Source organism: Grammomys surdaster, unplaced genomic scaffold (genome assembly GCF_004785775.1).
Source record: "Grammomys surdaster isolate TR1022 unplaced genomic scaffold, NIH_TR_1.0 334, whole genome shotgun sequence".
In the NCBI taxonomy this organism is placed as follows: Eukaryota; Metazoa; Chordata; class Mammalia; order Rodentia; family Muridae; genus Grammomys; species Grammomys surdaster.
Genome location: NW_021604753.1, coordinates 603,182 through 625,466, shown reverse-complemented (window position 1 = coordinate 625,466; position 22,285 = coordinate 603,182). Strand labels below are relative to the sequence as shown.

The following is a 22,285-nucleotide window of genomic DNA, read 5'->3' as shown; positions in this document are numbered from 1 at the left end:
GTGTTCTGAGGCTTGAATTCAGATCATCAGGCTTGACAGCAAGAGTTTCTCCCCCTCAATAGCTCTGATTTTTTTTCTGTGTCATTTTTTTTTCCCTACTAGTGTCTTCTGAATTTCCCTTGAGAAAGCGATGTCACTTTGTATTACTTTCACTTACATTACTTAGTAGTGCCTTAAAATAATTAAAACAGAGTTTTCTTTTAGACTTATCCTTAGTCTTTGTGGAGTGAGTATGCAGAGCTGTCATGGTCAAAGAGGCAAAACCAAAGGGTCGGGGCCAGGCAGGGATGGACAATGCCTGAGAAAGTTCCCACAAGCCTGCTGAGCCTGTGCAGAAGGTTCCACATCTGTCTTAGTACATTTCCTGCTATTATGGCAGAATACCCAGGAGCCCATGATTTGTAAAGAAAAGAGGATGATTCTAGTGAAGGCCAGAAAGCTCAAGCCTGGGTGATGCCTCATGCTGCGTCATAATGCAGATGACACTAAGGTGGCAAGTGCACGCAGGAATGATGAGCAAGCTGGAAAACGGGACATGCCTTATGACAAGCTGCTTCCTAGGCAAGCCAGGCCTGAGGAGGAGCGTACCTTGATAATTTCTAATCATGTCTCACAGACCCCAGTCTCTCTTCATTCCATTATCCTGGGAACATATAGCACCATGGGTTTCCTGGTTTTGGAAGGTTCTTCTCACACATGCTGTCAGCCCAGTTCATATGTCTGCCCCTGTGGTGTGTCACGGCTGCCAGGGCATGGCTGTTCCCAGAGCAATAGAATAGTTTTCCCTGTAGGAATTCTTACTTTTTGGAGAGAGAGAGAGAGTCTCACTGTTTCCCAGATGGAATTTAAACTCACAGGCCTCCCACCTCTGCCTCCCTGCTAGCTGGGATGAGGGAACACACCTCCTATTTCTGGTGGGAATTTTTGAAAGCCCTGGTGGCCGTGGAGTCCTGACACCAGTCTCCTGTCCACACAGGTCAGCTGGACATCATCTCCATGGCTGAGACCAGTATGATGCCAGAGGAGATCGAGCTGGAGATGGCGAAAATCCAGCGTCTCCGTGAAGTCCTGGTCCGTCGAGAGTCAGAACTCAGGTTCATGTGAGTGAGTGGGGAAGCAAGGGTTGAAGTATAGAGGACAGAGGCAGCTCATTTCTTCCAGCACTTGCAAACTTTTTTTTTTTTTTTTTTTTTTTTTAGAATACAAAGGTTCTGAAATATTCAGGGCACTAAAAACAAAAGCTGGTTGATAGACCTCTGTAACTGACATGCTGGATTTCAAAACACAAACACAATTAGAAGGTATACAATCAATGTAACTTACAATAAATACTGTAGAAGAAGCAAAAGTAATTTTACTTGACAATTAAAAGAGCCTTAACACATGTACTAACACTTGTTTAAGATTCAGATCCTGCCCCAACTTTACATCTTGCTAACATAACACCATAGATAACTACAGCTAACTTCCAAATGTCTCTGAAAATGTCCAGATCCAGTCTTCCAAATGAAGACTGTTATTTCCAATATTGGATTGATTTCTAGACCAATCCATGATTGAATCTGAATAACTGGTCACCTTTAAGAACAATACAAGAGTCATTATAACTTTGGATAAGGCATATTCCATGATGAGTAAGTAAGACATTCTTGTCAGAATGACCTAAGACAGACTCAGTCTTGTTAATGAAATAAAAAAGGGGGAGAGGCAGAGAGCCTTTGGGGCTTCTTGGCAAGAATCTGTCATGGGCCAAGGTCTAGGAAATGGACTGCTTGGCAGGAATATGACATTGGCCAAGGACAAGGAAGTAGGCTTCAAGCAAGAATCTGACATTAGGCTAGGACAAAGAAGTAATTTCAGGCAGGAATCTAAATTTTAGGCTAGAACAAGGAAGTAGGCTTTAGACGTGAAAATGACTTTAGGCTAGGACAGGGAAGTAGGCTCAGGTATTTTGATCATCCTAATAAGCCCTTAGAAGCAGTGATCATGGGAGTGTTCACGTTATTGGGTTTAATGACTTGCTTGTTTTTTTGACTATTTGTGTTTATTGTCTTGCTTGTTCCTTGACTATTTGCATCTATTGTATTGCTAGACACTTAGCCTAGAACTGACCTTAATACTTGCATGTAATTAAAATGGTATAAAACCAAAAAAGAGGAGGAGGGATGGGATGGGGGTTCTAGAGAAGGGAAATGGGGAAAGGGGAGGTCATCTGCATTGTAAATAAATAAAATATCTAATAAAAAATAAAGAAAATTAAGGGCTGGAGAGATAGCTCAGAGGTTAAGAGCACTGGCTGCTCTTCCAGAGGTCCTGAGTTCAATTCCCAGCAACCACGTGGTGGCTCACAACCGTCTGTAACGGGATCGGATGCCCTCTTCTGGCATGTAGCCATACATGCAGATAAAGCACTCATATACATAAAATAAAGACATCTTTTTAAAAAAAATTTAAAAAAGAAACTTTGTGAGGCAGCTTTCTGTTCTGATAAGAAACAGCTAGGATAGTAAATTCATAAACAAAGGGTTCTCTGGACTCATTGTTTCAGTTCTGTGATCAGTTGATCTCTTTGCTGTGAGCCTGAATGAAGCAGAATACCTTGGAAAGGGAGGAAGAAGAGAAGGAGTCCTATACTCCTTTATGAAAGAATTCCCCTCAAGACCTAACTTCCTCTTACTAGACTCCACCACCTTCTAACAGCTCCATGCTTGGGACCAATCTTTTAATACATGGGTCTGTGGGAGAGATTGTAGATCTATAATACAGAATTATGACAAACCCTAAGCCCTAAGTTAGTAAATCCAGACCACTAGGAGCTTTCTCTGAAGCCTTGTTTCTGCAAAGATTTCTGGGGAACTCTGTAATGGTTCATTTTGATTGCCAACTGGAATGGATTTAGAATCACCCAGGGGACACAGCTCTGGGTATGTATGAGGGAGTTTCTGCAGGGGTTTAACTGAGGTGGAGTGACCATTGCTCAATGTGAGGCGCACCACTCATTGGGCAGGAAACACAGACTGAATGAAAAAGGAGACAGGAGAAAGCCATTTGGGTAAGAACACTCACCTCTCTGCTTCCTGATAGTAGATGTGATATGTCCAGCTGTCTCAGGTTCCTGATGCCATATGATGGAATGCACCCACAAATCGCAGGCCCAAATGAGTCCTTCCACTCTTCAATTACTCTTTGTTAGCTATTGTATCGTAACAGGAAAAGTAACTATGATGCTCACAATATTGATATTTTTTGAGACTTCCCATGGATCCTAGCTCACACTAAGAGCTTCCTAACAAAAAGATATATCAAGGCACCCAGGCCAATGAAATCAAGTTATTTGCCACAGTCAGATTAAAGGCTATAGTCAGGTACATAGCCTCGTCATAATCCTTTAGCTTTCAGTGCTATGTGTTTCCACATCTGAATACCTAGTGTGTCTTCCCTCTAGCTTGCCCTCTGGCTCTGAACCTACAAAATGGCATTTTGAGATTTCTTTGCTGAGGTTTGTTTATCTTTATGAAGTTTCCTAGAAGAAGTCACAGAGCCCCTGGGTATCACAACCCTCCCATACCTTTCCACCCCCCACCACAGCAGCCAGCAGGCAGTTGAAGGCTAATGTTGGGTCTGTTCTCCTCCTGGACAGTCTTGTCCCTCCCTTCCTGTCCTGCTGCTATAATCTAAGGCTCATTGCCTTTCCTTTCATCCCAGCCAGGGATCAATCACATCATTAGCTTGTAATAACTCCTGCAGCCCTTGGCTGCCTGGCTTAGCTTCCTGTTGTCTCATATCCCTCCTCGTTTCTACTGTTTATCTGAGTTCCAGAAAATTAAGTATCTTCAGCCTCCCAGTGGGGTATGCTGGTTATCTCTATGCTCCACCCGATGGTTGGATTTTCATAAAGGGGATGTGTGGCCTGCCTCTCAGCTTGCTCCAGGCATTTGCAGCATTTAATCAGCCTGAGTCAGAACTGCATTAGGCAATAAAGATAATTGTGTGAAGGATATATCTCAGAATATACCTCGGGTCCTTGGATTCTAATATCTCCAAAGCTGTACTTGAACCCTAGAACCATGTCATTAAGAAGCATAATGTTTGAGGAAAAGTGCAAGTCCCAGGAACCTGACCAAGATCCCATGAGGAACAGCAGATGCACATACTGTAAACAGCAGCTATGCTTGGGAAGATTCCCTGTATATTGATGTATTGATTCTCACAAGTTTGGAGGCAGATGATGATTCCCTGTGTGTTGATGTATTGATCCTCACAGCTCTGGAGGTAGATGATGTCTTATACTCATTTTATAGATGAGAAACTGGGGCATAGAGAGGTTAAGTCACTATGCCTAGGCTTGCATAGCTTCTAATAAACAGCTAATAGTGATATGACCTGGGCTCTCTTACAGATGAGGATAGGAACAAATCAATGGTTTTAGGTCTAGTATCTATTACCAACTGTGTGGCCTAGGACAAATATTTGCCCTGATGGAGCCTCAGTTTCTCCATTTGTACAAAGAGGACAGTTATGTCTTCCTAGTAGTGCTGTAGCAAAGGGCAAAATAGAAAGGCACATATGAAAATGGGTGGCTCTTTCCTTTAATCCCTGGCACTATGCTCTGAGGGTGGGTGAGGTACCATGATGGCTTTCTCTCCTTTGGATTCCTCTCTGAAAGCTCCTCCCCTGGGAGAAGCTTAGGTGGAGGGGCTGCCCCAAGAGTCTCTGAAGATGGGCTGCCTCTGGATGTAGCTGTAATAAATCTGTAGGGCTGAGTGGTAGAGTGAGTGCTTGCCTAGTTGTAAAGGAAGCCCTGGGTTCATTCCCCACACTACAAGCCAGTAACCCTAGCACTCATGGACAGACCAGAAATTCAAGGTTATCCTTGGCTACATAAGCCTGAAGGCCAGCCTGGGCTACATGAGACCCTGTTTTAAAATTGAACAAGTCCAACTTTACCACTGTGCCAAAACTATATCATTCTTTTAATTAACAATCTGTGTCTTTCTCTTCCCTTTAACCTGTTAGGAGCTTCAAGCTAAGAGCAAAACAAAATACAGAATGTTTATGTAACATGTCTCAGCCACACTCTTCCCTGCTGCACTCTAATTTTAAATAGTGTATCTCAGAATAGAACACTGGTGCTTGAGCCAAGTTTGAAAATGCTGGGCTGCATCCTGCCTTTTGAGAACTCTGGAGGGTAGGTGGTGTCATGGTTATGTGTTCCAGAGCAGGTAGAGGTAGGCAGTGAATGGCTCCACTCCTACCATCCTCAGATCTGAGAGTCACAAAGTCTGAGCTCACTCAACCTTACCAGTTCTTCTGTCTGGTGGCATGGGCCACTTGCCCCACATGAAGGGATACTCTTAATTACAGATGATCTAAAAAGGATCTTATTTGGACAAAAGATGAAGAAACTGGAGGAGCAGTAAGGGAACTGAGGAAGATCTGGAGAGAATAGGAATGGATGGAGGAACAAGAGAGATGAGAGAAGGCAGATAACAAGTTAGCTAGATTTCTGTTCCTATTTTGTTTGTTTTAAGGTTGCGTCTTCTTATGTAGTTCCTGAGTACTGGGATCACTGGAGTATATTGTTGCCCTCATGCCTAACTCCCCTGAGGAATTTCTGAATGTTTTAGGGGTTGTGGGGTGAGTTTAGGTTGGATGAAGAGAGCTCAGGCCTGGAGCCATGACACAGGGTAGGATGCAGCATAAGGTCAAAGGGTCAAACATCTCACACACACAAAAAGATTGTCTAGATGCTCAGTGTGTTGCTACACATTTGTTATCACAGCATTTGGGAGGCAGAGGCAAGAGGCTGCTGAGTTGAAGATCAGCCAGGTCTATATAGTAAAACCCTCTTCCCACACATAAACCCACAAAAACAACTCTCCAGTCTTTGAAGTAGGATCTTGAACATGCCAGGTGAGTGTTCTACCACTGAGCTATTGTAAGAATGTAATTTCAGGTCTCAGCTTGAATGTAAGAATTTCAGATCTCAGCTTAAACTTAAAGTTAAAAGATCCTTAAGTTTGAGTTTCAGTTTACACTCAAATATTAGCTGCCCCCGAGGCACATCCCGGGAGGAACACATTCCAAAGACTCAAACAAACATTCCAGGTAGAAGGGCCCAAGATAAGAGTTTATCAGGGAGATGAGCCCTTAACACAGTACACCTGGGTAAACAGACGCCACTTAAGCTGACCCTCTTTGTTGTAAAAGATAAGGTGCAAATTTGAGTTACCTAGAAATCGGGCCTGGGAGCGGCTGTGTGAAATCTTTTACGGTTATTGTCTGAAAAGTAATTAACTGTCCTTGTGAACTCTAAAAATGGTATATAAGCTGCTTGTAGCTTCAGCTTGGGGTTCCTCTTGTCTGCATACAGGGGAACCCCAGTATACTGGTTATCATCTTATCATCAATAAGCCTCACGTTATTGCAGCAAATCCCGTCCGTGAGTGTTTCTGGGGGAGCGTGTCCCCTGGTTTTGGATCTTTAGGTCCAACACTATATCCCAAACTCAATACTTTGATTTTGTTGTTGCTGCTTTGAAACACAGATTGCTATATCACATCAAGAAATAAAGAGCCGGGAAGTGGTGGCACACGCCTTTAATCCCAGCACTTGGGAGGCAGAGGCAGGTGGATTTCTGAGTTCAAGGCCAGCCTGGTCTACAGAGTGAGTTCCAGGACAGCCAGGGCTACACAGAGAAACCCTGTCTCAAAAAACCAAAAAAGAAATAAAGATAGAAAAACACATGGGGGAGCACAAAAATCCTTACATGTGAGCAGCAGACAAAGATGCCACAATGCTCATAACAAGAGTCTTGTTTGCAATAGAACACTCAAAGCAAACCCAGAAGCAACTCAAATCTTATCAAGGTAGAGAGCACAAATTGTTTGTGACCTAGTTATATGTGGAAATAATATACAGCCATGCATCAGCATCAGCATCAAGCATGCACACAGTATATCTCACAAGCAAAGGATGTACTGAAGAGCCCCCAGTCTACTGGTAACACACTTGGTGCAGAAACATGAGAACCTATGACTATGGGAATCCCCAGAACCTACATAAAAAAGAAGTGAATGGTGGTGGTGGTAGTGGCAATTCGTGTCTATATTTCTAGCCCTGGGAGGTTCAGACAAGAGGACCCCTAAGGTTTACCAGCCAGCCAGCCTATCTTAATCAGTGAGATACAGGGCAATGAGAGAGCCTGTTTTATAAAATAAGGTAGGTGGCCTCTGAGGAAGGACACTAAGGCTCCCCCCTGGCCTCCACACGCATGTGCATATTCAGACTCAACAACAAAAAGCATGGTTGGTAAAAGACTTGCTGGTGAGAGTCTTGGAGCTCATTAACTCTGTGATCTAGCAAGAAAGGAAAAGTCATGCACACACACACCACGATAAAACAGAAAGGCACTCTGACCCACAAATTTTATCAATTTCACATGTGCACATGCATACATAAATTCATATATACACACATACCTACATACATATACACATACCTACATACATACACACACATACATACATATAAACATATATACATCTATATACATGCATTTGGTAGATGGAACAGGGCTCCAAAGTACTGGTTTTCACACTTTATTTTTGTTCTCAGTTTTTATACCTTTTCAGACAAAAGTTCTCTATGTAAGAAAAAATTATACTGCAGATAATATGTTACGCAAAAGGGAGTTACACCAGGACAACTGATTACATGGTTTCTTTAACATTTAAATTCCATAAGTTCATAGTAAGTTCAAAGCAATAGATCAATAAGTCATAGATCAATAAGGTTTAAGGAGTTATATCAGAATGGTTTATATGTCTTTCCCTTAAGACTTGTACCTGACTAAACATTTCTTATCTATTTTCTAGCTCCACAAGCTTCTTATAAGTTTAAAGCAATAGTTTTTAAGGAAGGTTTTTGTCATTGTCTTGTGTCTTATTATTTTGGAGTCTGGTATTGATAAACTAGTCAATCATTTATTTTCTGTTCTTGCACTCATAATAAATTGCCCAATCATAGTTTATGGTCTTAGTTAGCAAGATTAGTGGTCACATTCCTAACCTAGAAGGAAAGTTTCCCTTGATTGTAAATTTGTTCCAAGCCTATTTCTCTTCTTAGTGCTATTAGCTCATGACATAGGAAGGTTTAACAGAACTCTATTCAGAACTCTATTTGCAACTTATTTTTTATTCTACAAGTGGTTTAAAATTATTTGAATCAATTCAGGAGTTCTATAAAATCATTATCAGGAATTATGAAATCATCAGTTCATCTGAACAGCATCATTATATGAAAGTACATCTTCATATTGATTGTGTAGGAAATTTGCCCAACAGAATGAGTAAATGCCCAGGGAACTGTAGACAGTGAAGGGTTTTCTATGCCATGTCAGATAAATGAGGAATATGGCATGGAAAGGCATATCTGCACAAAGCAAGTCCCTAGGGTCCTTGCCTCTTTAAAGCACACCCATCACAGCCATGGTGGGGAGATGGTAGGCCATCTCCAGAAAGCTCACTTGCTTACCACAGCCTTCCCTGCATGGCTTCTGACAGGTTCTAGGGATCAAGTTGTCAGGCTTATGCAGCAATTGCTTTTACCAGCTGAGCCATCACCCTGTCCCCACCGCTCAGGCGTTTATAAGGGCACTGAGCCCATCCTCTAGGGCAGAGCTCTCTGACCTATCACCTCATAAATGTCTTATCAGTTAATGCTGTTGCTGGGGATTGAATTTCATTCAACATTAACTCTCATCTCTGTTAGCATTCTTCAACCCTGACCCTCCCCTTCATGCTTCCTTCAGCTTATCACTTCACAGATGTGCCAGGCCCCCTCTTCCATGGGGACATTTGTGTCCCTGCTTTCACCTGTTTATGTCTGGTCAGTGTTTTGCCTGAGCTCAGCTTAGATCCCCAGTTCCTGCCCTACTTTCCTTCCCCAGGACTATGGTCTGAACAGGGTACATTCCCTGCCTATATTGATCACTAAATAGGAAGAGGAATTAGTGCCTATAACGGTTAATCTTCATTGTCAACTTGACAGGATCTAGAATTACCTGGGAGACATACCTTTGAGAATGTCCACAAGGGAGTTCCTAGATTGGGTAATTGAGGTATAAAGGCCCATTCTGAATGTAGGCTGGGTTTTCAGATTTGTTGTTTATAAACCACCTAGTAAATGAGTCCACAGTGGTTCCAGTGAACTATAATCCCTGAATAATGCTTCTTCTTTGTGATGGTTTGTATATGCTCAGCCCAGAGAGTGGCACTATTAGAAGATATGCCCCTGTTGGAGTAGGTGTGGTCTCATTGGAATAGGTCACCGTGAGTGTGGGCTTTAAGACTCTCATCCTAGCTGCCTGGAAGAGAGCCTTCTATTAGCAGCCTTCAGATACAGAACTCTCAGCCCTGCCTGCACCATGCCTGCCTGGATGCTGCCATGCTCCCACTTTAATGATAATGGACTGAACCTCTAAACCTGTAAGCCAGCCTCAATTAAATGTTGTTCTTTATAAGACTTGCCTTGACTGAAGAAGCTGAAGGGGTTTGCAACCCCATAGAAAGAAGAACAATATCAACCAACTAGATCCTCCAGAGTTCCCAGAGACTAAACCACCAACCAAAGAAGACACCAACATGGATGGACTCGTGGCTCCAGCTGCATATGTAGCAGAGGATGGCTTTATCTGGCATCAATGGGAGGGGAGGCCCTTGGTTCTGTGATGGCTCAATTCCCCAGTGTAGGGGAATGCCAGGGCAGTAAGGAGGGAGTAGGTGGGTGGGTGAGCTTCCCTCATAGAAGCGGGGGAGGGGGGGATGTGATAGGGGGTTTGTGGAAGGGAAACTGGGAATGTAATAAAATATAAATAAATAAAATATCAAAAAAAAGAAGACTTGCCTTGGTCATGGTGTCTGTTCACAGCAGTAAAACCCTAACTAAGACATTCTTGTTGCAGAGTTCAGATTGATGATTCTACCAGAGAAGTTACCTCACCCTTCCCCATCTCTGTCCAGCCCTAGCAATGTCACTGTGTTCCTGAGTTTGTGTGTTCATGTATTTGCAAGTGCACATACGTATGTGCACATATGTGTGGAAGCACATACATTATTGTTATTCAGGCTCCTGATATACAGTCACTATTTTTATGTGTTTATATGTGTCCTTTCACATCTGAGTTGGTACATGTCGAGGCCAGAGGATATCCTCTTTAGGAACAATATCCACCTCCTTTGAGACAGGGTCTCTCATTGGCCTGTAGTTCATCAACTTGACTAGAATGATCAGTCATCAAGCCCAGAGATTCTCCTGTCCACATCACCACAGTTCAGGGATTATAGGTACCCATTACCAAGGCTGACATTTTTATTTGTGTTTGTAAGTCTGAATATGACTTCCACATGTCCCTTATTGGATACTCATCTCAGCTAGGGCCACCAACACTGAGTAATGTACATCATTATTTACAACATTAGTGGCAATGTTGTTGGCCCCTGATATACGGCCAAACTTAGCACTGACATCACTGTCTTCACTTATGAGTGGGTCAGATCTTTGCTTACTGCTTCTCCCATTGTCAGGTTGTCCCATTTCAAGCTGCCCTGAAGTCAGTGGGTGTGAGCAGTATAGCTCTCATGGCCATGGGAGGGTGTGCCCAGGCTTCAGGAACAGACAGTGCTGCTACAGCTCTCAGTGTAGACATTTTGGAAAGTAGATTTTCTTCCTTGTGGCTGTGGGGACAAGGTATAGAGATCCAGTCTTTATGCAATTTCCACTTGTTCTCTTTACTGTCTTGGAGGCCAGAAGTCTTGGCAATCACCTCCCAAGAACACAGTTGAGGCATCTAAGATACTCCTGGGTTTGCCTAGGCTCCTGGGAGAGATCCTTTCCTCGCTTCTGCAGCTATGTTTCTTGATGTTTTGTGAAATTTCCCTGGGGAGACATGAGCAAACATTTACTCAGACTGGTCTCAGCAGACCAAAGTAATGATTTTGACAAGCTAGCTTGGTGAACCAACAAGCTTACTGGGCCTATTTAAGGAGCAAGACTGAGGAGTTACTTACAGGAGCCTAGATGACCACAAACAGCCACACCCCTGAAAAGTTTCATGTTAGCATGGATGACCCTGGATCACTCAGGGCTGCATATATGGGTCTCTTCAGTTAACCTTTTGTGTTAGTTTGAATATGCTGGGCCTATGGACAGTGGCTCTATTAGGAAGTGTGGCCTTGTTGGAGGAAGCGTGTCATGGGGGGGATAGACTTAAAGAGTCTCTTTCTGGCTGCTTTGGATCAAGTACCATGTCTGCCTGGTGTGCTGTCATGCTCCTACCAGGATGATTAATGGACTGAACCTCTGAAACTGTACGCCAACCCCAACTAAATGTTGTCCTTTATAAGAACAGCCTTGGTCATGCTGTTTCTTCATAGCAATGGAAATCCAAACTAAGACAAAAGATGATGACAGGGACTGGGGTATTGCTGTAATAGGTCTAACCATGCTTTTATTTGGAAGAATGTGGATTTTAAGAACGTGAAAAGCAGTGGAATGCTTTAAGTGGGGCTTAATGGGTCATACTAGTAGAAGCACGGAAGACAGTGATGCTGAGGCTATTTTGAACTGTGGGGACCTAGATGAAGAGGTTTTAGAGGACAGGAATTTTAGTATATGGCCTAGAGACTGTTCTTGTGATATTTTAGTAAAGAATGTGGCCACTTTTGCTCTTGTTCAAAGAATTTGACTGAGGCTAAGGTAAGAGATTCAGATTAATTGTATAGACAAAGAAAGTCCCAAATCAACCAACTTTAGACTTTATCCTATGGTTCACTCTTATGAGGAATGTTTTCATCAAGCATCAAATGTAGCTGAATCCTTTGTTCAAGGAGATATACAGATTAAAGGAGTGTTGACCTCAGGGCAAGATCCCACCCAAGTAAGTTTAATGGTTTGTTTGTTTGCTTGCTTGCTTGCTTGTTTGTAGTTGAGCAAGAGATAGTTATATCATATTAGTTATTATTATTACCTGATTGTTGTTTTCATTTGGACTTTTAATATGGAATGAACTACAATCCAGAAATTGAAGGCATACATACTTATGATTCAGATCTTGAGGCAGGAAAACATAGGCTTTTGATCTAGATCTTGAGGGATAGTGGTTATGAAAAGCTTAGTGATGTGATGGTACATGCCTTTAATCCCAGGAGACAAAGACGATCGGATCTTAGAGTTCAAGGGCCACCTGGAACAGAACAAGTTCCAAGTAGAGAAGCGCTTAGGTCTTTGCATAGTAATACAAGCCTTTAATCCCAGCATTCAAGAAACAAAGCCATGCAGATTTCTACCATTCAAGATCAGTCTACAGAGCAAGTTCCAGGACAGCCAAGCTTAGGTAATGAGGGAGTTAGAAACAGAAAGCTGGTGATGATAAAATAGAACATGGCAGGGAGTATGTTCTAGCCCCAGCAAGCAGCAGAACATAACAGCTTTGGCCATATGGCTCTGGCTTTAGAGTCAAGAGTAGAAGGGTTATTGGGATAATTGATACTGGTTAGCTGGAGCTGAGAAATTAGCTGTGATTAAGAAGAGACCAGCAGGGCTGGAGAGATGGCTCAGAGGTTAAGAGCACTGACTGTTCTTCCAGAGGTCCTGAGTTCAATTCCCAGCAACCACATGGTGGCTCACAACCATCTGTAATGGAATCCAATGTCCACTTCTAGTGTGTCTGAAGACAGCTACAGTGTACTCATATACATGAAATAAATAAAATAAATCTTAAAAAAAAAAAAGAAAAAGAAGAAGAGACCAGCACCACTGAGGTGAAATCTTCTGGGAAGTGTTTTCTGAGAATACAAGGAAACTGTGTTCCAAGACAACCAAAGTTGTACCTCATGCTGTAGCTGGACTTGGTAATGTGTAAGAGTCACTCAAGTGGAACTGATTTTGAAGCCATGAAGAGGTCATGGAAAGCAACTGAGGCTTGACACTGTGAGAGACCAGGAAAGGCCACTGGTAAAGGTTCAGCCTCAGTGGCAGTTGAAAGCCCAAGACTGAAGAGGTCAAGTTGAGGCTTGGCACCATGAAGAGAGCCTATGAGAGGGTATTGATAAAACCTAATTGCAGTGGAAACCCCCAACATATTGGAGATGCCAACACCACGGGATGACAACCAAGAACAGCAGCAACATTGGAGTGGAATCAACCAGAGCCTAGAGTGCTACAGAAGGCAGAGCTTGAGAGGTCACCCAAGCCCTTTGGAGGAGCTCAGGATATCATGTGTGGATTCCAGACATTGGAATAAGAAGTTATGAAGTTGAAGTTGCCTTGGATACCTCAAGATGTAAGATGTTAAAGATGCCAAAGCCATGGGATACTTGCAGAGGAAAGCTGCTAACAGGGAGTGGAACCAGCCCAAGATCGAGAAGTGTGCTGCAGTCATCATAGCTGGAAGGAGTTGGACATCAGATGTGGAGATGAAGAGTTGGAGTTTGCGCAATTGGTTTTTGGTCTTGCTTTGGTCCAGTTTTTTTTTCACTATGATATTTTGGATGGTAATATATGTCCTGTGCCATGATATGTTGGAAGTATGTGATCTGCCTTTTGATTTTGATTTTATACGGTATTACAGTTAAGAGATTGCATGAATCTCAGAAGAGACTTTGAACTTTGGACTCTTTATTGTTCACTTTACATCCTGTGCTTTGCCCTCTCCTCTCCTAGCCACACCCTCACACAATCTTTTCCCCCTCCTCTTCTCCTCTGAGACAGTTGGGAATGACCCTGGGTATACCCCCACATTGGCACATCAAGTCTCTGAGGGTCTAGGTGCATCCTTTCCAATTGAGGCCAGTCAAGGTAGTCTAGGTAGAAGAACATAGTCCATGTACAGGCAACAGCTCTTGGAATATCCCCCACTCCATTTGTTCAGGACCCACAATGAAGACCAAGCTGCACATCTGCTACATATCTACAGGGGGACCTAGGTCCAGTCTGTGTATATTTTTTAAGTCTCTAAGAGCCCCAAGAATCCTGGTTAGTTGACTCTTGGTCTTCCTGTGGAGTTCCTATTTCCTTAGGGCCTGCAATTCTTCCTCTTGTTCTTCCATAAGAGTTCCCAAGCTCTTTCTAATGTTTGACTGTAGGTCTCTGCATCCATCTGAGTCAGTTAATGGGTGGAGGCTCTCAGAGGACAGCCACGCTAGGCTCCTATCTTCAAGCATAACACAGTATCATTAATAGTGTCAGGAAATGGTGCTTGCCCATGGGATGACTCTCAAGTTGAGCTGGTTATTGGTTAGCCATCCTCTCAGTCTCTACTCCATCCCCCATCCCTGACTTTCTTGTAGACAGGATAAATTTTGGGTCAAAAGTTTTGTGGGGAGGTTTGTGCCCCTATCACTGGGGTTCCTGCCTGGCTACAGAAGGTGGCCTCTTCAGGTTCCACATCCCCAGTGCTGTGAGTCACAGCTAAGCCCCCCCCCTCCCCGTTGATTCTTGGATACCTCCCTTATCCCAGGTCTGTCACATCCTGGAGATGCCCCCCACCTCCTCACCCCCATCAGTTGCAGATTTCCATTCATTCTCCTGGCAATTTAGCCATCTCTCCTGTCCCTCCCTACACCTGATCCTGAACCCCTCCCCAACCCCCTCACAGTTCCCTCTCCCATCTAGTTCCTTCCCTCCATCTGCCTCTTATGGCTATTTTATCTCCTCTTCTAAATGAGATTCAAGCTTCTTTGCTTGGACCTTCTTTCTTGCTTATCTTTTTTGGGTCTGTGGAGTGTAACGTGGTACCTGTATTTTATGGCTAATATCCACTTACAAGTTAGTGCATACTAATGCATGTCCTTTTGGGACTGGGCTTACCTTACTCAGGATGATATTCTCAAGTTCCATGCATTTGCCTGCAAAATTCATGATGTCTTTGGATTTTTTTAAGATTTATTTATTTTATGTATATTTATTTTATGTATATTTTATGTACACTGTAGCTGTCCTCAGACACACCAGAAGAGGTCATTAGATCCCATTACAGATGGTTATGAGCCACCATGTAGTTGCTGGGAAATGAACACAGGACCTCTGGAAGAGCAATCAGTGCTCTTAATTGCTGAGCCAGTTCTCCAGCCCAATGTCTTTGTTTTTAATAGCTAAACAGTATTCCATTGTGTAGATGTATCACATTTTCTGTATCCATTCTTCAGTTGAGGAACATCTAGGTTGTTTCCAGTTTCTGGCTGTTTAAGTAAAGTTGATATGAACATTGTTGAGGAAGTACCTTTGTGGGTCAGTAAAGTATCTTTTTGGGGTATATGCTTAAGAGTGGTATACCTATGTCTTGAGGTAGAACTATTCCCAGTTTTCTGAAAAACTGCCAAATTGATTTCCAAAGTTATTGTACAAGTTTTCACTCCCACCAGCAATGTAGGAGTGTTCTCCTTGCTCCATATCCTCACCAGCATATGATATCACTTAAGTTGTTGATTTTAGCCATTCTGACCCACCAGTAAGATAGAATCTCAGAGTTGTTTTGCTTTGCATTTCCCTGACCACTAGAGACTTTAAACATTTCTATAAGTGCTTTTCAGCCATTTGAGATTCCTCTATTGAGAATTTTCTGTTTAGTGCTGTACCCCATTTTTAATTTTTTATTGGTTATTTTATTTATTTACATTTCAAATGTTATCCCTCTTCTCAATATTCCCTCCACAAACCCCCTATCTCCCTCTCCCCTGCTTCTATGAGGGTGCTCCCCCTCCTACCCATTCTTGCCTCACTGCCCTAGAATTCCCCTACACTGGGGCATCGAGCCTTCACAGGACCAAGGGCCTCCCCTCCCATTGATGCCCAACAAGTCCATCCTCTGCCACATATGCAGCTGGAGCCATGGGTCCCTCTATGTATACTCTTTGTTGGTGGTTTAGTCCCTGGGAGCTCTGGGGGGTCTGGTTGGTTTTTATTGTTGTTCTTCCTATGGAATTACAAACCCCTTCAGCTCCTTCAGTCCTTCCCCTAACTTCTCCATTGGGGTCCCCATGTTTAGTCCGATGATTGGTCATGAACATCCATACCTGTATTGGTCAGGCTCTGGCAGAGCCTCTCAGGAGACAGCTATACCAGGCTCCTGTCAGCAAATGCTTCTTGAAATCAGCAGTAGTGTCTGGGTTTGGTGTCTGCAGATGGGATAGATCCCTAGGTGAGACGGTCTCTAGATAGCTTTTCCTTTAGTCTCTGCTTCACTCTTTGTCCCTGCATTTCCTTTAAACAGGAGCAATTCTGGGTTAATATTTTTGAAATGAGTGGGTGGCCCCATCCCTCAACTGGGAGACATGCCTAATCCATTTTTAAATTGGATCATTTGGGTTGTCGGTGTCTAATTCCTTGATTTCTTCATAAATTTTGGATATTAGCCCTATGTCAGATGTAAAGTTGGTGAAGATCATTTTCCAATCTGTAGGCTGTCATTTTGTTCTGCTGATAATAGCCCTTGCCTTATGGAAGCTTTTTAGTTTCATGAGGTCGGATTTATCAGTTGTAGGTCTTAGTTCCTGAGCCCTTGGTGTTCTGTTCAATAAATTGTCTCCTGTACCAATATATTCAAGGCTATGCCCCAGTTTCTCTTCTATGAGATTTATTGTATCTGGTTTTACGTTGAGGTCCTCGATCCACTTGGACTTGAGTTTTGTGTAGGGTGATAAATATTTTAACCTTCTGCATGTAGACATCCAGTTAGACTAGCACCATTTGTTGACAATGCTTTTCCCCCATTGTATGGTTTTGGCTTTTTTATTAAAAGTTAAGTGTCCATAGGTGTGTGGGTTTATTTCTGGGTCTTCAATTCTATTTCATTGATCAATGCCTGTTTCTGTACCAATACCATGCAGTTTTTATAACTACTGCTCTGAAGTATACCTTGAAGTCAGGGATGGTGACTCTCCCAGAAGATCTTTCATTGTTCAGGATTGTTTTGGCTACCCTGAGTATTTTTGTTTTTCTGTACAATGTTGAGAATTGCTCTTTCAAGGTTTATGAAAAATTGTGTTGAAATTTTGATGGGGATTGCATTGAATCTGTAGATTGCTTTTGGTAAGATGGCCATTTTCACTATGGTGATCCTACCTATCTATGAGCATGGGAGATATTTTCATCTTCTAATATCTTCTTCAATTTCTTTCTTCAGGGACTTGAAGTTCTTGTCATATAGATCTTTTACTTGCTTGGTTAGAGTTACATCAAGACATTTTATATTATTCATAGCTATTATAAAGGGTGTTATTTGTGTAATTTCTTTCTTGGCCCATTTATCATCTGTATAAAGGAAGGCTATTGATTTCTTTGAGTTAATTTTGTATTCAACCACTTTGCTGAAGGTGTTTATCAGCTGTAGAAGTTCTCTGGTAGAATTTTTGTGGTTGCTTATGTATACTTTCACCTCATCTGCAAATAGTGATACTTTAACTTCTTCTTTTCCAATTTGTATACCCTTGATCTCCTTTAGTTGTCTTATTGCTCTGGCTAGAACTTCAAGTCCAACATTGAATAGATAGTGAGAGAGTGGGCAGCCTCCTCTTGTCCCTGATTTTTACTGAAATTGCTTTAAGTTTCTCTCTATTTAATTTGATGTTGGCTATTGGTTTGCTGTATATTGCTTTGATTATGTTTCATGGTATTCCAAAAGACCTAACCTAAGAATAACAGGAATAGAAGAAGGTGAAGGGGTCCAGAAAATATTTTCAACAAAATCATAGAAGAAAATTTTCCAACCTAAAGAAAGAGATACTTATAAGCATGCAAGAAGTTTATAGAGTACCAATTAGACTGGACCAGAAAAGTAAATTCTCCTGCTATATAATAATCAAAACACAAAATCTACAGAACAAAGAAAGAATATTAAAAGCACCAAGGATAAAAGAACAGGTAACATTCAAAGCAGATCTTTCAGAATTATACCCTACTTCTCAACAAAGACTCTAAAAGCTAGAAAGACCTAGACAGATATCTTGCAACCTCTAAAAAAACCACAGATACCAACCTAGACTACTATACCCAGGAAAACTCTCATTCACCACAGATGGAGAAAACAACATTTTCAAGACAAATCCAAATACAAACAATATCTATCCACAAATCTAGCCCTACAGGAAATACTAGAAGGAAAACTCCAACCCAAGGAGGATAACTACATCCAAGAAAACACAGGAAATAAGTAATTATATACCAGCAAAAACAAGGGAAGCATGCAGAAAGACACACACACACCACCACCACTACCACCACCACCACCACCACCACCATCAACAACAACAACAAAATAACAGGAATTAACAATCACTGGTCATTAATATCTCAATATTAATGGACTCAATTCCCTAATAAAAAGATACAGGCTAACAGAATGACTGCAAAAACAGGATCCATAATTCTGTTGAGCACAAAAAACACACCTCCACAATAAAGACAAACATTACATCAGAGTAAGGAGCTGGACAAAAGTTTTCCAAGCAAATGAACCCAAGAAGCAAGCTGGAGTAGCCATTATAATATCTAATAAAATAGACTTCCAACCAAAATTAATCAAAAGATACACTTTGTACTCATCAAAGGAGAAATCTACCAAGATGACCTCTTAATTCTGAACATCTATGCCTCAAATACAAGGGCAAAAGAAACATTGTAAAAGAAATTTGTAAAAGAAACATTGTTGCCGGGCGGTGGTGGCGCACGCCTTTAATCCCAGCACTCGGGAGGCAGAGGCAGGCGGATTTCTGAGTTCGAGGCCAGCCTGGTCTACAGAGTGAGTTCCAGGACAGCCCGGGCTATACAGAGAAACCCTGTCTCGAAAAAACCAAAAAAAAAAAAAAAAAAAAAAGAAACATTGTTAAAGCTTAAATTGCACATTGAACCCCACACATTAATAATGGGAGACTTTAATACCCAAATCTCACCAATTGTCAGACCATCTAGACAAAAACTAAACAGAGAAATAATGAAACTAACAGACACTATGAATTCAATGGAGCTAACAGACATCTATAGAATATAGAATATAGAATACCCAACTTTTGTCCTCAGTAAGTGCAGCTAACTACTGAGCCATCTCTCCAGCCCCCTTTATGGCATTTTCACACAAAATTTGTTTAAGCTGATTTGATTCCGTCTCTTCCCCTTCACCCTATCCTAGCCTCTTTCCATTTTCATGCCTCATACTTGTATCTTGCTGCCCTGCCTACCCTATCTTTTGGAGAGTTGTTTGTTTTATTGTATTTTGTTTTGAGATCGGGTCTCACTATGTAGCCCTGGCTATGCTGGAATTATAGACAGACCAAGATGGCCTCAAACTCACAGAGATCTGCCTGCCTCTGCCTCCCAGCGCTGAGATTAAAGGTGTGTGCCATTACTCCTGGCCTTACTCTTACTCTTTCTTGTCACCTCTTTTTCCCTTTTTGTGATCTCCTTTCTGGTTTCATAGCCTGTCCCATTCATTCACTCACTTAGATACAAACACATGAACATGATAAAATGAGGTCTACATATGAGACAGCATATGATTTCTATTTCTAAGTCTGGGTCCCTTCACTTACTATAATAGTTTTCAGACCCTTCTACTTTCTGCAAACTTCATAATTCAGTTCTGACACTGTGTCCTGAAGTAAGCACCAGGTAGCATAAACTAAAGGGCTCTGCTCCATCAACCTGACTGAAATGCTTCAAGGCTCTCAACCCTCTCCCTTTCTGACTAAAGCACCAGAGGTTATCACAACACCCTGTAAGTTTAACACTGTACCAAAATGATTCAGATCTCAAGAAAATACCCACATTTCTGTGGTCCTGTGTCCATTGCTTTTTCCTTCTCATGGTGTGCATGCACACTGCACTGGGAGGATGAAGCAGAGTCTGGAGTAGGCAGGATCCAGGACCAGCTGGGAATGAGTTTTAGGAGAGGGGGTTCCCTGTGGATCTTAGTATTACAGCTCTTTTAGGCAAAGTCCTTCTCTAACGATCTTCAATGAAACAGCTCTCTAAGAGGATCTTAACTTGTGCATATTTCTTTATTCTGAGTGGGCTTGTACGCATGTGGGGTGAACAAAGGGTTATATAGTTTGGGAGAAGAGGTAATATCCAGGGTAGGCAAAAGCCATTAGCTGACGACTTAAGGTACTGAGATGCCTCATTAACATGGGGAGATATTCCAGGAATTTCAGGTGCAGAATTATATGACATTCCTCAGGTGTGGGATCCAGGATCCCCCAGAGAAGAGGAAGCTCTGCTGACAAATGGAGTCCGCCATTTTGCACCAAGTTCGGGGCTCTCAGGTAATGTCAGACTTTGACCTTAGCAGCAGTTTCTGACATATTTCCTGGTTTATTACAAAAGAAACAACTCAGAAACAACCATGTAGAATAAATATGTGAGGCAAATGTGGGCAGAGGAGCTGAGTAGAGCTCCTATGGCCTCTCTGTGTGCTCCCACTTTTTCTGACCTCAGTCTATCCATGACCTCATACTGCCTGAAACTCCGGTTCAGTAGACTTTGTGAACCACCCCTTCCTAGCATCATGCCCCTCTCTATGGGTCCTAGAGAGTAATGAAAATGCCCCTCTTATAATTAGATCTTTCTGGTGACCAGTTCATCATCACGCAGCTATATAGCATCTTTGGCCCAAGTCACATCTTTATAACTGAATGTAATCAAAAGGGAATTGTTGTGAAAGTCAGAAGTTGCTTATCACTTAGAAAATCTCAGGAGTTGTGAACTTTGTAATAACCTGGGACAGAGACCAGATGTGTCTTCTATCAGACCACTCTTGTTTTCTTAGAATAAATTACTCTAAAGTGCATCTCTCTCTCTCTCTCTCTCTCTCTCTCTCTCTCTCTCTCTCTCTCTCTCTCTGTGTGTGTGTGTGTGTGTGTGTGATGAGACAAGGCACATCAAAAAGTCATTACAGGGTTGGGAAGATGGCTTAGTGGGTAAAGCACTTGTAAAGGTGAAAGGACCTGAGTTTGAATCTCTAGAACCCATATAAACCCAGATTTGGTAGTGAAGGTCTGTAATCTTAGTGCTTCAATGAGGAGATGGAAGCAGAGGATTCTCAGGATCTTACAGGCCAGATAGACTGGCTCAAGCAGTTTTGAATAGCAAATAAACCTGTTTTACACAAGGCATAAGGTAAGAGGTTGTTCTTGGGCTTCCACAAGCACACTATGGCATAAGCACATCTGTACTCATATATAGAAATACACACATACACACACATGCACACACACATGCACATACACACACACATGCACATACACACACACATGCACATATGTATACACACATACACTAAAAAAACCCGTAAGAGGCAAGAAGGAAATCAACTCTAGCATAATATGGTTAGCCCAGCTGATTCAAACATCTAGAGTCTGACATCAGGCAGTTTAATTCATACATATTTAAGTATAGCACAATTTTGAAAAAAAAAAGTTTCCTGCTAACAATTATCACAATCCCATATGTACAATGAAGCTTAAGGCATGACTACATTGAAACTCTTTTTGCAAAGTACCTGTGACCTTTACCGTGAAGATGGGTTCTATAGCTTAAGGATCTGGCATGGTCTCTGACCAAGATAACATAGATATCAGCAGGCTATAAAGTACACATGACATCTCCCTTAAGGATGGGTTTTATTGACTGAAAAGCAATGCTCAAGATAAGGGTACACCTATAAGCCCAGCTCCTCAGTGCTGCTGACTGAGCTCTGACCATCAAACTGGTTCCTTCATTAATGAATTGAATAATTTTTTACAAGTGTTCTTAATCTTGAAAATACAAACTACCTCAGCAGAAACACAGCTCCACCAGGTTCCAGTGAGTTCTCTGAGCACTCACAGAGTATGCAAGTTGTTCTGCTGTCTACTGAGGAAACACAACAGACTGCTCCCATAGGTCAGGATTTCAGAATGACTTCTAGGGAGGTAGGATATATAAAGACTGCTTCTTCCATTAGAGGAAAGAGAAAAGTGCAACCAGGACCTGACGAGGCATTCAGAGGTCAGCCAAGGCATTCTTCTAACAAATTCAGATAATTTTGCAGGTTGTCAACATCATAAAAGACCATACTAAAACAGTGATAAATCAAAACAAAAATGGAGTTACATCCCAAGCATGTTTGAACACAGACAAAGGTGTGAGAGCATCATTACAGCTACAGAAACAGACAAACATTTGTCCTCATCTGGTTTGTGTTTTTACAACAAAATACCTAATACTGAATTTTATATACACATACATGAGGTTT

At 42.0% G+C, this 22,285-nt stretch overlaps 1 protein-coding gene across 2 annotated transcripts in view; it reads left to right on the top strand.

The window, feature by feature from the left end:
- Positions 1-22,285, top strand: part of Bmerb1 (bMERB domain containing 1) — a 138,278-nt gene that overhangs the window by 62,517 nt on the left and 53,476 nt on the right. For both annotated transcript variants that reach the window (XM_028778403.1, XM_028778402.1), the window contains one exon: positions 977-1,100. In XM_028778403.1, the coding sequence (XP_028634236.1) occupies positions 977-1,100 (124 nt within the window). The remainder of the gene's footprint in view (positions 1-976; positions 1,101-22,285) is intronic.